Source organism: Bos indicus, chromosome 16 (assembly GCF_029378745.1).
Source record: "Bos indicus isolate NIAB-ARS_2022 breed Sahiwal x Tharparkar chromosome 16, NIAB-ARS_B.indTharparkar_mat_pri_1.0, whole genome shotgun sequence".
In the NCBI taxonomy this organism is placed as follows: Eukaryota; Metazoa; Chordata; class Mammalia; order Artiodactyla; family Bovidae; genus Bos; species Bos indicus.
The window spans coordinates 80,246,563-80,261,916 of record NC_091775.1 but is presented as its reverse complement, the minus strand read 5'-3'; the positions used below and the strand labels follow the sequence as shown (position 1 = coordinate 80,261,916).

General features: G+C 57.8%; 1 protein-coding gene and 1 long non-coding RNA gene across 2 annotated transcripts; one reads left to right on the top strand and one right to left on the bottom strand.

The window, feature by feature from the left end:
* Nucleotides 1-1,714: 1,714 nt before the first annotated feature.
* On the top strand, nt 1,715-7,215 carry LOC139176470 (uncharacterized). The gene is made up of 2 exons (XR_011560979.1): nt 1,715-2,965; nt 3,562-7,215. It is a non-coding gene; the product is annotated as an uncharacterized lncRNA (long non-coding RNA).
* Nucleotides 7,216-10,298: 3,083 nt separating this feature from the next.
* Nucleotides 10,299-14,206, bottom strand: GPR25 (G protein-coupled receptor 25). The gene has a single exon (XM_070768749.1). It carries the CDS (start codon nt 12,200-12,202, stop codon nt 11,078-11,080), a length of 1,125 nt encoding a protein of 374 aa, XP_070624850.1. The 5' UTR covers nt 12,203-14,206; the 3' UTR covers nt 10,299-11,077.
* Between the last annotated feature and the right edge of the window lie 1,148 nt (nt 14,207-15,354).

Below are 15,354 nucleotides of genomic sequence, written 5' to 3'. Positions count from 1 at the left end.
GGCCCCGGCGCCCTGACCCGGCGCGGGCTCAGCCTCCCTCCCCGCCCCCGGGACCCCGGCCCCCGCCGCCCCTGCACCCGCCCTGGGACCACGTGTTCAGCCTGCCCCGCCGCCCTGGCCGCCCCCTCTCTCCTTTCTGGAGACCCGAGAGAATTGGGAACTCGAAGAAAAGAGTGCGTTGTGTTAAAAGTAAGACAACCGCAGACATGAAGCTAAGTAGCAGCGCAGGGGAGGCAGGCGTCGTGGGGGTCTTTGCACTGGAGACCAGTTTCCAGCCCCGAGGACGCCCGGCCCTGGGGCGGGCCAAGAGGGCGCTCTGCGCAGAGCTCCCACGTGCCTCTCGGTCTGCACCGGAGCGCTGTCTGCCTGTCAGCCGGCAGCTGGTGGACCCTGTCTCTCCCGATTCCTCCAGGATGGGGGTGGGGGGCGTGGGGACCAGGCCCTGGGGGCAGACCCCGGCCACAGGGCCTCCGGGTGCTGCCCCAGGAAAAGGCTGAGGACTGGGCAGCTGGGCGGGGGCAGGGGTTGGGGGAGCTGCTGCTCTCCCCAGGGCTGGATGTCGCCAGCACTCCAGAAACCCATGCCCTTCTCAAAGGTTTGGGCTGGAGGTGCCTCTAAAATAGACTGGACGCCTCCCCCCACCCCGCCCCCCGCCCCCAGGGCCTGCTCATCACTCGACCGCCTACTGAGCGGCTCAGGTTCGCAATTTAGGAGAGATGTTGAAATACATGTGTTTTGGAGTCAAACAGCCTCAGTTTCTTGCTCTGTAAAACGGGGGTGATGGGATCACTCATGTGGTGGTGATGAGGGTGAAGAAATCATGTGGATAAAACGTGCTCTGCTCACAGTAAGCTCTCAATAGAAGGTGGTGATTTGTTAAAAGATGTTTTCTCAACATTCTTATCTTTAAAAAAAAGTTTTTCTTCTTTCTCACACTCGAGTCTCAGGAAAAAACTAATAATATTTCTGCACGATAATTGCATTTTCATGTTCCAAACCTGTTTACCAGTGGCCAGGTTTCACTTCCTCTGGTTTAGCAGCTCCAGGCTTCAAAAGGCAAGCCCCCTCCAATGACCAGGCCACCGGTTTGTGGCCGTGGCACCAGCTAGCTGAAAACAGGCTGGTGCGTCACCCCTTCGGCGTCTCTCAAACTACCCAACGATGAGGAAGGAAGGGAAGGAGGGTTTTGAAGGGAGGGTGCTTTGAATTGAGGTTAGATGCCATGGAAATTGTCCCTGAAGGTGGCTACATGTGACCTTTGCCCTCCCGCCCCAGAGCTGTGGTCCCAGCGCTCCTGCCCCCACCCTCTATGACTCGGGGAGCAGGTCAACGCATCTCCATCGATTTGTTCATATACACGCTCACCAAAGTGTTCTGGGTGCTCTGATCGCTCTGTGGGGGGCTTGTGGGTTCTGAGGAGTGGCGGAGAGGCCCCAGACAGGCTGCTGGGTGCTGGTGAGATGACATGTGATGAACAGAAGCCCCCAGGCTGAAACCAGAGGGGGAGGTCACCCAGTATGTTCAAGAAACCTCAAATACTTCACTCTTGCCTTGGATGCTGGGCAGTGGGTGATTGCCACATTCTCACCCGCTGTGAGGAGCTGGCTGAGAAGCAGTGCCTGTGGGCAGCAGGGTGGGGTGAGGGGACACAGCGCCTGAGCGTTCCCAGGTCCGCGTGAGCTTGGGTTGAGGGCGGCAGGGTGGGGTGAAGGGACACAGCACCTGAGCTCTCCCAGGTCCGCGTGAGCTTGGGTTTTGCGAAAATGTCCTCCTGTGTATGTGCAGTTTCCGAGTAATTAAAATAGTTCAAAACTTAATGTGAAGATTTCCCAATGTTAGTAAAGCAGAGTCAATTAATAGTATAATGAACTCCCATTTATCCATCACCTAGACTTAGTAATTATTGACATTAACCTCTGGTTCCACAGTTTATTTTTTCTTTAGTGAAATATTTTAAACAAAATCCCAGGCTTAGTAACTTATCACTTCTAAATGTTTCAGAGTGCATCTCAGAAGAAAAAGCACAAACCTGGCCCGTCTTCTTCTGTGGCTGTGTGCCTGTTAGCACCCTAGGCCCTCAGTGCCGCCCAGCCACGTGTTTGGAGTCCTCCAGCTGCCCCAACACTGTTCTTTAAAGTCGATCAGCTTGTGTCCAGATCCAGTGAGGCCTGCGCATTGCATTCTGCTCTTTTAAGCTTGTGCGGGTCCCCTCCCCACCCTGAGTTTTTGCTTAATCGTGTCAGTGGCCTTTTGAAACAGGCCCCACATCTGGTGCTTCGACTGCTGCTTCCTTGTGTTGCATTTAACTTGCTCCTGACCCCGCGTTTCCTGCAACGCACAAGTTTAGCCTTGACTAGGATGCTGGCTTCTGTTTTGGGTGAGAACACCTTGGCAGGTGAGCTACAGCCCCGCGGTGCAGCTGACCAGGGAGTTCCGGGTCCTCCACCGTCCACTGTGTTTCCCCCTCGTCACTGGGAGATAATCTCACTGTGAGGCAGCCTCGGGGCACCCAGCCACCCAACAGCTCCTGTCAGCTTCCACTGCGAGGCTTCAGTATCTGTCCATCTAACAAACACCCACCACTGTGGTCTGAGTCATTTCATTAGCACCTGCAAAAGGAGATTTTCTATGTCTATTTAAAATAATTTTTTTCTCTTAAAAAGTGATAAACTTCATATGATGTGAGCAATTGCCTTCTTAGTGACCCATTCCCAGTGCAGACTGTGACACAGGAAAACCCCCAGAGGACGTCCACACTGGTTTGTTATGTTTCACAATAACCTCCCTGTTTGCACCACACAGTGGGGCGCCCTTGGCAGGCTCTGCTGACGTGTCTTTCCTGGCACAAGTCTGAGAACATGGGGTGCATGTGATCTCCCGGTGTGGGACCCAGAGAAGCAGCTTCTTGAATGTCAGAGAGCATTTGTGAAGCAGCTGAGGCATGAACTTTCCTTGCAGACCCCGCGTAAGTTGTTTGTCTTTCTTTGGCCTCCTGTAAGTGGGCTTGTTCGTAGCAGTGGCTGGTATGGTTGAGTTTGTGTGTATCTGGATAGTTTTGCCTTGACATTAATTTTTAATGGATGGATACATGGTTCTACCCTTTGCTGGGTGCATTTTATAAAAGTTTATATGTTAAAATATTTATAAGTAAATATATATCATACATATAATAAATATATATTTAAATATTTATTTTTTAAGAGCAAAAACTAGGTAAATCTCTGAAGAACATGCTGGGCTCCCATCATGGGATTGTGGGCTCTGTGGGCTGACAGGGAGCAGAGGGGTCCCCTCACCCAACCCCCCCCGGGCCGGGGTCCTGCCCACAGCTGCCTGGCTGTCCAGCAGTGGACGCAGCGCCTCGGCAGAGGGGTGGCCACAGGGAGGCCCTCTGTCTGTCTGTTGCACCACAGGGGCCGCTCTGGCCTCCGCAGGACACTCCAGGTCCCAGGGACCACATGTCCTGGGTCTGCTCACAGACTTGCCCCGGAGGGTCCCTGTGACTGACTGAGAAATCAGTGATGTACAAAAGTGATTCAATCTGCCTCGTATGATTTTCAGTTTCAAGAAAAAAGAAACAGAGCTTTCGCCAAGTTACAGGTCCGCGGGGCTCACGTCCCTCTGTGATGCCGTGAGTTTACAGCTCTGATCTTTCTGTGTGTGGGGTGGAGACTCCAGGGATCAGTTTGTCCTGAGGAGGGGTGGCAGTCTTTAATTTCTGTAGTCCCGTGGTCTTGCACACAGGTCGGCATATGGTAAAAGCAAAATAAAAACGCGTTGAATCAGTGATTTTGAGAAGAGAAATCCCAAACCGTGGTATGACTCAGTTCTATCTAATGAATGTCTTTCTTGGTTTTTTCGCTCCCAATAATTACAGCAAGCGTACAGTGCTTACGCTGGGTCATACTGCCCTTCACAGATGAACACGTCTAGCTCTCACACTCCCTTGTGATAAAAAGCACTGGAGGTGAAAAGAGATGGATGACAAAGGCGATGAGGAGGAGACTGAGTCTGGAACCCACGGAGCAGCTGGTGTGTTTCACAGTCAGCACCTTGGGTCTCAAATAATAACCATTCAGATTCACAGTCTATTTGATTTTCTGACAATCTACCACCTACATGCCTTAAGAAAAGGAAATTGATTTTCTTGTGCAATAAATGAGACAGGGCAGATTCATCAGCTTCTATGCTCCTACCCTTAATGGATGACTTATTTCTACTCCTGTGATAGTAGAGAGGAGGAGGACCTGCCAGTTAACAGCGTTTTTATGTTTTTTTTTCCTGGCTACAACAGATAAGTTTCCTAAAACAACAAACTGTTTGAAAATAGGAAGTGAAGCAGATGAAGGCATATTAAGTCTCAACTATCTTTTCTTGAACTTTCCTTGGTTAGCAGCTATCTAGCTGTAGTTGTACAAAACTTCTTTTTCAAATTCACGTCCTAGAACACAAAATTATACTTAATTTTGCTCATCATTTTATATGAATAAAATTTGAAATGAGTTTAAATTTTGGAAAACAAATAATAAAACACTGATGACAACTCTGACGGGCGCTTGGTTACGTGGCTGTTGTCCTTTTCAAAGCGCTTTGCTGTTGAAACTGCTGCTGCCGGAGGAGGTGGGGGGGTTTCCCATTAGAAGGAGCAGGAGGGTGAGATGGGTCACCCGCGGCCTGAGGGCGGGAAGCCCCAAGGAGGGCCGGCTGGGATGGCCTCGGGACCCCCACCCAAACCAGCCCTGAAGTGGGAGGAGGGGATGCCCGCGGGCAGCACACACCGCAGAGCGGGCACGGCCGCGGCCATCTGACTGCGGAGCCTGCTCGTTACACAGGGCAGCCTGGTCCAAACGCCGCGGGGATGTCCACGTGGCAGCTAAGAACAGGGCTCATGACACCTCCTGGAGAAGGGAAGGCAGAGCCCCTCGCAATGGCAGCAGCGTGGCCCGGGACCATAAGGGAGGAGGGCCGGGGATCAGTGAGACCGTGAACGCAGCGCAATCAGGCTGCAGGGACCTGGGATGGCTTTCACCCTGCATGGGCCCTTGTCTCTCTTCAGGGGATCACAGGCCTGGGAAGGTTTGAGGCAACAGCTCCTGTAAAAACCGAAACTTTGAAAACAATTGAGCCTGCCCTCCAGCTGCGACAATCCCGGCCCTGTGAGCCTGTGGGCACAGCACGGGACGTGGGGACAGCCTGGGCGCAAGCAACTTGCTTTAGGGTGTCTGGGCGCTGGGAGATCAGAGGAGAGACAACAGTGTGTACACCCAAAGACAGTCATTCTCAGAGCAGGGTGGCTAGATTAATCACCCCCCCACCCCCCGCTGTCTGGCACCTCTTCCTGGGGCAAACCACAGCCTCGCAGATTTGCAGCTGCTCTGCAGGCAAAGCCGAGCACCGCCCCAACCCCCGCCAGAGCCCAGCAGGAGAGACCCGGGCAGCCAGGGGCGGGGTGGGGGGCTGGGGGGGAGTGGGCTTTGGCACCTGCCTCTCCCAGGCCTGACCCTGCCCTCAGCACACCTGGGACGAGGCCCACTCCCCCTCAGTCGGCTGCCCAAGCAGTATCTCCTGGCGGGGGGCAGGGAGCAGGTTGTATTGGTTTGCGTTGCTCAGAGAAACAGGATATACACACAGAACGCTTATTATAAGAAACTGGCCACGCGGTCACGGAGGCCGGGAGGCCCTGGGGTCTGCACGAGGCGGCTGGAGGCCGCCTCCCCCATCTGGCTGGAGGCTGCCTCTCCCGTCCGGCTGGAAGCAGGAGAGGCCTGGTGTCCCAGCTCTGCCGCCGGTCGAGAGCCCACCTGGTGGAGGGTCGTCCGCGCTCCTCGGTCTTCGATTCAACTCTCACCCGAAACACCCCAACAGCCTGTGACCAGGCGCCTGGTGGCCCAGTCAAGCTGAGGCGGGAAGTTAACCGTCCCACTGACCTTCTGAGAACAGCAGCAGATCCAGCGGGGTGGCCTTCCCCCCGGGGCACCCTCTGCTTCAGCGCTAACGGGTGAGCAGCAGGCAGGCCAAGCTAGCAAGTCAGAGGAGGTGGACGTGGGCGCTGGCTGTGGCCCAGGGCGTGGGGCTTTGAGGTCCCACCCTGTGCGTCGCTTTGGCGAGTCAGCAAACCTTGGCCTCTGAGTTCCCATCTGTAAAATGGGGGTAATGATACAAGTCCGCAAGGCAAGTTCCCCGAGCTTTCCGAGCCTGTTTTTTCATCTGGTGAACAGGGAGAATGCTACTGCACCCGCCAAAAAGTTGCTGGGAGGGTGATTAGGAGACCTAAAGCCCTCAGCACCTCTCCTGTGGTGCGTTCTCAGGAAACATTAGCCATTATTTTAACACCTACTTCAGAGCAATATTGTAATGATACATTGTATAACAAAGGTCTTTGAAACAATATAATAAGATCATCATATTGTATTTTTTTTTAAACTTGGGAAGACACCAAATTGACAAATACTTTTTTTAGGATAATAATGCCTGTTGTTTGTTAAGGGTGTGGTGAGCAGGCGCCCACAAGCCTCCAGAGAGAATGTAATTTTTTTCACAATTTGGCACAATGCACCAAAATCTCAAATTGTTCATAATATCTGATGAATAATTTCACTTCTAGGAGTTTGTCCTGAAGAAAGAATCAGAAATGAAAATAAAGATTTTTGTACAAGAATGTTCATCACAGAATTACTTAACAGAGTGAAAAACTGAAAAAAACTTTAAGGGCTTGTTGAATAAAGGTGGTTTACATTTCATATAATGATGTAATGTTAAAAAAGATGTCTAGAATAATATTCAATGAGCTGATAAAATATGGCATGTTGCCGACTGCCGGGCACAAAGTAATATATATACAACGTACATTCAACAGGACTTCCCTGGCGGCTAAGACCCAGCGCTCCCAATGCAGGAGGTCCAGGTCAGGGAGCTGAATCCCACAGGCAGCAACTAAGGCCATATAAATAAATAAAAATAAATATTTAAAGAAGATGCATTCAACAAACCATTACTAAATGCCGGTTTTGTGCCCGGCACTCTTGGGCACACAGTAGACCCAGTGTGGGGTCCCACATAGATTGATCACAATTTAGCCTGGAAAAAACTTACATGTGTTTTATTATAATGTAATGTAAGGTGCTCAGTCGTGTCTGACTCTGTGGCCCAGTGGGCTGTAGCCTGCCAGGCTCCTTTGTCTGTGTGTGTTATTAAAATACATACAAAAAGAAGGTACATTTTCACGGTGGAATAATGACTGTTTTCTATATTTTTCCTTTATATTTTCTTATGATTTCTTTTTTCAAAAAACAAAGAACCTGCATTACTTCAAAAATCAGGGGGAAGCTTACACTTTTTAAGGGAAAGGCCGGGCCTAGGTGACCAGCGGTGTGAGCTGGGTGTCGCACGGGAGGGGTGGCAGGGCCGGGCAAGCCGGAAGGAGAGAGAGCACACAGGCTTGAGTTGCCCTCTGCTTCTCTGTGACGCTGACCGAGCCGCTTCAAAGTCGGTCCCAACGAGGGTAAAATGAACTGATCACTCCTGCCTGCCCCCAGGTCAGGAGGACCAAGGAAGCCCCCTCTGTGCGCCTTTGACAAACATCTGCTGTGCTGCAGGATGCGGGGTCGCCTTCCTGGGCCTGGATCTCCCCGTCCCCCTCTCAGAAGGAGCAAGATGGGCCTCCTGCCCTGCTGGGCCATGATGGACGCACACAGGGGTCTCACGCAGCGCCCACTCTTCTCCTGAGATGCGGGGGCACCTTCAGTAAGCCCTCCGGTGACGGCAGAGAAGAGTGGTCTCACCTCCTCACCTCCTCCTCGTCCCGCCCACCAGCGCCTCTGCTCTTGGCTCCCGGGGGTCTTTCCATCCTTTGCCCCGTTGGATGGACCTGGGGGTCTTGGTGGGGGCGGTGGGTGGTCAGTAACTTCTTTCAGGTACCCCAGCCGAGGCAGGGCTGGATCTAGACCCTGCGGCTCTGACACGCGGGATGTCCCCACAAGGTCCAAAGTGGTGCGGGGCTGAGTCATATCACCGAGCGGGGCTTCGCCTGCCCTGCCATTCCCGTGAACTCCCCAGATCACTCACCCTGGGGCCCGGCGACCACACGGTGCCCTGAGAAAGGGCCCAAGAAAGCCCAGAATTAGTCACCAGCTCAAATCAGAATCACACAGGCCAACGTGCCCGGCCTTTGCCCAGAGGTTGACCTTAAAAAAACCCAGAGATGCTCCACCCCATCTCCGCTGCAGGCCACAGCCGGTGGGCAAAGGGCGGGGCAGTGGGCCGGGACCCGCTCACCCCGAGGGCAGGGCGCCTGTGGTCTAACACCGCAGCTTACAAAGCATGTTCAAGGACTCGGCTTCGCCTGACCCGTGAGGAGCCTGAGCAGAGCAGACAGAAGCGTCGTCCTCCACGTGAAGAAGGGGGGTTGGGGGCGTCTGGCCGGAGTGCCCCAGGCAGGCCCCGCTGGGATCATGCCAGCTCAGGCCTGGGTCCGCCTTTAGCCTCAGCCTTGGGGCCCCATGACTGCTTTGTTCACTGCCCTTAAAGAAGGTTCCCAGGGGGCTTCTCCAGGGGTCCAGTGGCTGAGAGTGTGCCTGCTGCTGCAGGGGACATGGATTTGACCCCTGGTTCGGAAGCCCCGTGTGCCTTGGGGCAGCGGGGCCCGTGTGTCCTGACGACTGAGCCGGGGGGAATGAGCTCCACCACAGAAGCCCACATCGCACCTGCAGAACGGCCCCTGCCCTCCGCAACTAGAGATAGCCCGCGCAGCAACCAAGACCCAGCTTAGCCAACAAATAATCAATAAAACTGTTTAAAAAGCTTATAGAAAATTTCCAGACAGAGAAGTGGCGGGGCCTTCCTTCGCTGTTGCCCTTTGACAGATCATACAGACAGTGCAACACCCCCCCGCCCCGCCCTTCCCCTTCCCACTGTTTCTTACGATTTCACGTTATGATGGGATCGCGACGGTCACTCCCCCCACAGGTGCGTCACGCGTGTCCCCTTCCCCACCAGGCACAGGGGCCACAGCAGGGGACCAGACACCCCGCTTGACTTATGGAGCTCAGGTTCTGATGGGAGAGACAGACAGAAAGCAGACGGCTTCCCGTTAGCTGAGAAGAGAGACACCATGGCGCCTAACTCGTGCCAGAGAAAGAAAAGAACAAAAGGTGGGTTTTGCCCAGAGGACTCTGCGGTTCCTAGTGTTCGGAGCCAACACCACCAATGCTAACATTGATTTTATATCATCCAGGCTTGAAGTGTGTGGGTGTGTATTTAACACGAGCAGTTGTTACCCCCTTTTCTGTTTCGCTTACCAGCATTTTCCAGTGTCCCAGCAGTGGGAGGGAAATGCTGAGTTTTGCTAACTTCTGGTGAGGTAGGGGGTTGGAGTTGGAGAAGCTTCCTTTCTGCCTGTCTTTGGGGAGGTTGGTGTACCAGCAAATCGGGAGAAGCAAGGTGGCAGGCCTTAAGATGGGGGCTTCGTTGGAACAGCCCAGGAGAGCTCCTCTGCTGTGAGCTGGGACCTCGGCATGTGACTCGGTCATTTCTTGTCTCAGAGAGCTACGGGGAGGGTCCGAAGGGCCATGGTGCACTGACCTCTCCAAGACTGAAGCGTCTGGAATCAGTCCTGCCAGCCCGGTGACCCCACGGGCTGCAAGGCCCGCCTCCCTTGGGGTGTGGTGGGACAGGCCTGGGTGTGTTTCTTCCCAGTGTGACCTCCTCGGGCAGCAGATGAACGGTGTGTCTGCTCTAACCCAACAGCCCCAAAGGCTGCACTCCATGCCTGGAGCGGGCCTGGTGAGACCGGCTCTCCAGGAGAATTTCTGAGTTCTTTCCTGCACTGACTGATGTTTCTTTAGGCCAAATCTGCTTAAAAATATAAAGACTGAATTCCCAGCCCTTCCAGAAACCTCCAAGGCTGTCCCAGACTCAGAACACAGATGCCCTTCAGCATTTGTCCTGGATGGGCCCAAAGGGCGTGAGGATAAGGTTCCGCCAGGATTTGCCAGCCACAATGCCACACTTCCACTCTGAAGTGACGCCTGGCTGGCAGCTGCGCTTAAATCTTTTTCCCCTCCTCTTTCTCTGAAACCTCCAAAATGGGAAACGTCCTTTAAAATAGGAAGACGAGAAGACAGGCTGCCCTCCCGGGGGCCCACGGCAGGGCTGCTGCTCTTGGCCCGACTTGACACCAAATCTCGAGCGCTTTGAGGTCAGCCTTAACTACTGGATTGAGTTTTGTCTGACCCAGGGATCGAGTCGCCCCCTCACACTCATTTCAGTCCCTTCCACTCAAGTAAAGGCAGACACAGCTGTCGGGTGAGGGCAGCAAGACTGTTTATTGAGAAAGGGGAACTCGCCGCGGGGCCCAGTGTCCCAGCCGGTCAGAGCATCTGAGTGCCCGGGGACAGATGCTGGAACCCTCTGTCTGCAGGGAGGCGCCCGCCCAAGTCCAGGGTGAGTCCTGTGGCTTCTTGGGAGTTGGGGGAAATAAAGGATGGGCCTCCTGGGGTCGCTGGCAGCAGGAAGGGGTTAGCGCGACAGCACCGCGCTTCCCACGCTTTGGTGAGTGTTGAACATGAAGATGCTGACGCGTGATTCAGCACAGCCACCAAGACGGCAGAGCGTAAAGGTCCAGGATTCTTTGGAGAGGGGCCAGAGAGTTTGGCTTGGAGAAGGTATTTCTCAGCAGGCAACGCGATTGTAGGAGCCAAAGGTAACAGAGCCGCCCGAGACAAGAGTGGCCTCTAGGGGGTCTCTCCCAGGGGGCAGAGCAGGGAGGCCACTTCCCTTTCCGAGCCCGGGTCGGTGTTGCAGGTCCATCTCGCCCGGTCCATCTCGCAGGACGTTTACTGCGCTGGAGACAAAGCGCCCAGGTGTCCAATGGGCGGAGCGGGAGGAGAGCGGGTCTCAGGAGCCGGGCTGGGGTTGGGGGAGACGCTGGAAAAGCTGAGATTTTGGGAAAGCTCGTGAGGGAGACCCCGCGGACCCGGCGGAGCAGCCCGCTGCGCTCGGGGAAGTCGGGGAGACGGGTGGCGGTGGGGGACGGCCCGCTTCGCTTCCCTCCGCCGCCCGCAGCCCGCGGGCCGAGCAGCTACGGGCCAACAGCCGAGGGGGCGCTCGCCGTCTGGGCTCGGCCGCCCGCGCGGGCCGGGCTCCGGAACGGGGAGCCGTCTTCGCCGGAGAGTGATGACGCCGAGCTGCTCCCGCGCGCCGGGCGCTCGGCGCGCCCGCAGGCCCCGCGCTGCCGCAGCTGCGCGCGGAACGAGCGGTCGAGTAGCAGATAGATGAGTGGGTTGGCGCAGCTGTTGACGAAGGCCAGGCAGGTGGCGACGGTGAGGCCCCAGCGCAGCGCCAGCAGCAAGCGGCAGGGCAGCGGCAGCGCGCCCAAGCTCGCCAGGTGGAAGACGGCGCGCAGGGCGCAGAAGGGCAGCCAGGAGCCCACGAAGGCGCCCTCGACGGCCAAGATGATGCGCAGCGAGCGGCTCCGGGCGCGGCCCAGGTGCGGCGGCCCGCGCAGGCGGCGCGACACGCGGCAGTAGCAGACGACGGTGACGGCCAGGGGCAGCACCAGGGTCAGAAGCAGCAGCAGCAGGCTCAGGCCCTGAAAGGCGTCCGACGACTCCTCCCCGCACTGGCTGCCGCGGTCCTGGCCGGGCAGCGGCCGCAGGCGGCGGAAGGCCAGCGACGGCAGGCCGGCGGCCAGCGCTGCGGCCCACACGCCCGCGCAGGCCGCCAGCGCGCAGCGCCGGGAGCGCGGGGAGCGCGCGGCCAGCGGGCGGCCCACGGCCAGGTAGCGGTCCACGCTGAGGCCGGCCAGCAGCAGGGCGCCCGCGCAGCGCGTGCCGGCCAGCGCGAAGCTGCTGAGCTTGCACAGGCCCTCGCCGAAGGGCCAGCGGCCGCCCCGCGCCGCCGCCGCGGCCCACAGCGGCAGCGTGAGCACGAAGCCCAGGTCGGCGGCCGCCAGGTGCTGCACGAAGGTGTCCACGAGCCGCCGCCGGCCGCGCGCCCCGGACAGCAGCCACAGCACGAAGGCGTTGCCCGGCAGGCCCACGGCGAAGGCCGCCAGGTAGAGCGCGGGGATGTAGGCGTGGCTGTAGGGCAGGTCCCGTGCCGCGCACAGCTCCTCCGGCTCCAGCTCGTCCGGCGCGCCCGACCCCGAGTAGTAGTCCCAGGGCGCCGTCCCCGCGCTGGGGCTCCAGGGCTCCGTGGGGCGCATGGCCGGAGACGCCCGGTGGCGGACGCGGGGCCAAGAGGGAGGGTGGCTCTTCACGGCCCGTGCCCAGCCCAGCACCTCCCTTCCTGCCCACCCAGTCGCCTCGGCCCCGGGCGGCAGGAAGGGGTGGGGGCGGGGGAGGGGCAGGCGCCTGGGCCGAGAAGGGGGCGAGATTCGGGGTGGGGCGGAGGGCGGGGGACGTGGCTTCCTAGCTGGGTCTTTGGAAGAAAAGTGCCCGGGCTGGATCTCCGCCCTGCCTGCCGTGGGAGCCTGGCCTGTCCCTCATCAGTCACTGGTTTGACTGAACTAAGAGCGTCAAAGGTCTCAGGGCCCAGAGGGCCGGTAGAACAGGCCCTCAGAGCCTCAGTCCCTCTCACCCCCTCTTGGCTCCCGGCTACTGTCTGTCTCTCTCTTAGGATTTTCCCCAGGGAGGTGCCAGCTGCCAAGATTCCCCTGGCCTCTTTGCAGAGCCGGCGGGTGGAAGGAGCCTGCCCTTGGGGGCCTCCCTAGAATCAGGGACTGAACACCAGACACTCGGATGGTGTTAGCTCCCTGAGCTGCCCGGTCCGGTGTCTTAGCCCAGGGTGGCATTTCTGACCAGCTCAGGTTCTCAGGGAGCCATAGGGAGGGTTTGAACCTGGAGAGGGAGGGTCAGCCTGTCCAGATGAGGCAGCAGAGCCCGGAATCCAGACCCCAGCCCTTCCCCACCTTCCTTCCTGGGCAGAACCTACCTATGGAGCCTACGGGTGTTAGGCTCGGAGTGCAAGATGGAGTGGGACTCAGTGGCAGAGGCGCTGTCCTCAACCAGGAGTCGGGAGTTTCAGAGGAGGACGGGATCCCTTGTGGACTGAGAGGCAGGAAGGATTGAGAGAGAAGGGTGGGCATGTAGCCTGGCCTTGGAGGAGGCGGTGGGCCAGGGAGAGGATGGGGGCAGGGTTCCCGAGGATGCTGGGCATCCAGTCAGGCCCCAGCTTCTTTTAGCACGTCCTCCCGTGAGCTGCTGCGGTGAGCTGTGACAGTGAGTCCTCCACAGAGCCACGCCTCGTTGTCACCAGGAATGGATGAGCCGTTGGGTCATCTGGCATTAAAAATTCAAGGTGGGTTATTCTTCCATTTCACTCCGTTTAGCCCTGTTACAGCAAGCGCCTCTGTGTGGCAGGCCCCGTTGCGGGTGTCACAGGAGATGCCGCTTTTGACCTTGGAGGGTCACTAGTCAGGCCCCAGAGACAGGTCCACGCGTCCCGTGTGCAGGGGCCGGCGTGCCAGAGGTCACACGTCCCGGTGTGAAGGTTCACGCAGTCCCCCCGGAGCTCAGAGGAGGGGGCAGCCCCTCTGATTGAAGAGTATGTCCCGAGTCTTGCCCGGCACCCGAGGTGGGGACTGAGAGGCCCCTGGACACGCGGAGGGGCAGGGCCCACCTGGGCCCCCAGGGCAGGGCAGTGCCGACCCGTGGACCGACACGCAGAGGCCGCAGGGAGCCCTGCGGTAGGCTGCTGTCGCGTGTGCAGGGGATGGGGAGTGTCAGGGGACCGGCAGTGGGGACTGAGGGGAGCAGACCCATCCAAGAGGCCAGGGGCGCGGGGCTCTCATAGCCGAGCAGGCGGGTGGGCCTGGGCAGCTGGCGGGAAACGACTCAGGTGCTGTCCGCCCATCGGTCCACTGAGGCCGGGGCTGTGGAGAGGCGTGTGTGTTCTGTTCTGTGTTGATTGGAGTGGGGTGATGGAATAATTCGCAATCCACACACACCAGGCCCTTCTGAGGGCAAAAGCAGTGTTATGACCGTTGACCTGGCCCGTCAGGCTGGCCTGTGCCGAGCCAACGGGGACATCAGGTCTCCCTAGCTATGGCCCCTCTGTCTGCGGAGACACCCGGGGGAAGAAAATGCCAAGGGGCAGGTGGGGTGTGTGCACACTGTCCCCAGCAAGGGTTACTGCACCATGGGAAAGGCAGGCAAGGGCCGAGGCCGGGGGCGGGTGGCCTTTGGCCCGCCCTCCCCACCCCTGCCCCCAGGCCTGGGTCTCCCCTGAAGACCCCCACCCACAGTGTGGAGACCGGGTGGGCTGCCTTCTCAGGTTTGGTCAGGCTGCTGGCGAAGGACACTCTCGTCCTGGGAGGCCCTGCAGCCTCCGCTCCGGAAGGCCAGCCCAGGCTGCGCAGCCTCGCGTGAGCAGGGACACGTGGGGGCTGCCAGGGGCAGTTGGGGACAGGCCCCATGCCTTCTGGGCGCACGGCAGCCCAGGCCCGGGGCGTGTGTGGTTCTGAAAGCTCGAGATGAATGCCCAGCTGCCGCAGGTGGACGAGAAGAGTAGGCCAGGCACCAAGAGGGCCGTGGAAGCAGGGCTGGAGGGGGGCAGACCTGGGCTGTTTATTAGAAACATCGGGCCTTGCGCTTCCGGGGCCGTGGCCTTGTGGTCCTGAGTGCGTGGCGTATTCTCTCTGCTGGGGCCTGGGCGGCAGGAAGCCACAGGGTTCTGGCCTGCCACGTGCCCAGCCTGGCTTCAGTGATCAAGGCCAAATCCATGATGCCAGCCTCTCCTCCCCCTCAGGGCTGGAACCAGTCCCCTCATGGCATCTCTTCCTAGTGAGCTGAGAGTCCAGGCCCCTGCAGATGGGCATGGAGCCTGTAGGGAGAAGGCCTGCCTCTCTCCATTCGCACCCCAGGGCCCTCTCAGGCCCCCAGGGCTCCAGCCTTCCAGAGGGAGAGTGGCTGGGTGAGCCGGGTCAGCCATACACCGACCACAGGCTTGTCAGCTCCTGGGGTGAACAGGGTCCCCGTCACCGTGCTTGGCACAGGCCTGTGTAAGATCAGGGGAGTATAAATACAGAAATATCCAGGGCTTTGAACTGGATGGCCTCCAGGAGGAGGTTTTTTTTTTTTTTTCCAGTCCCTTTATGAGCTGTATATTTAAGCTCTTAACCACTGTCCCCCTTAATTTTTCTGTCCGATCATCTTTAACTCTTTGGGGAAAATTTTGAAAGTTCTCTCGCCTTTTTCATCATGAAAGCCTTGGTCACATCGCAGAGTGTGGAATAAGAAAAGGCGTTCTGGCCCCTCTGGTAGCATGACACACCAGTGAACTTTCCGGCCAGCGAAGGGCATTTTCAAAAAGGAATTCGACTGTGAGCCCGTAGCTCTCGGGTTTTCCGTCTTGTCA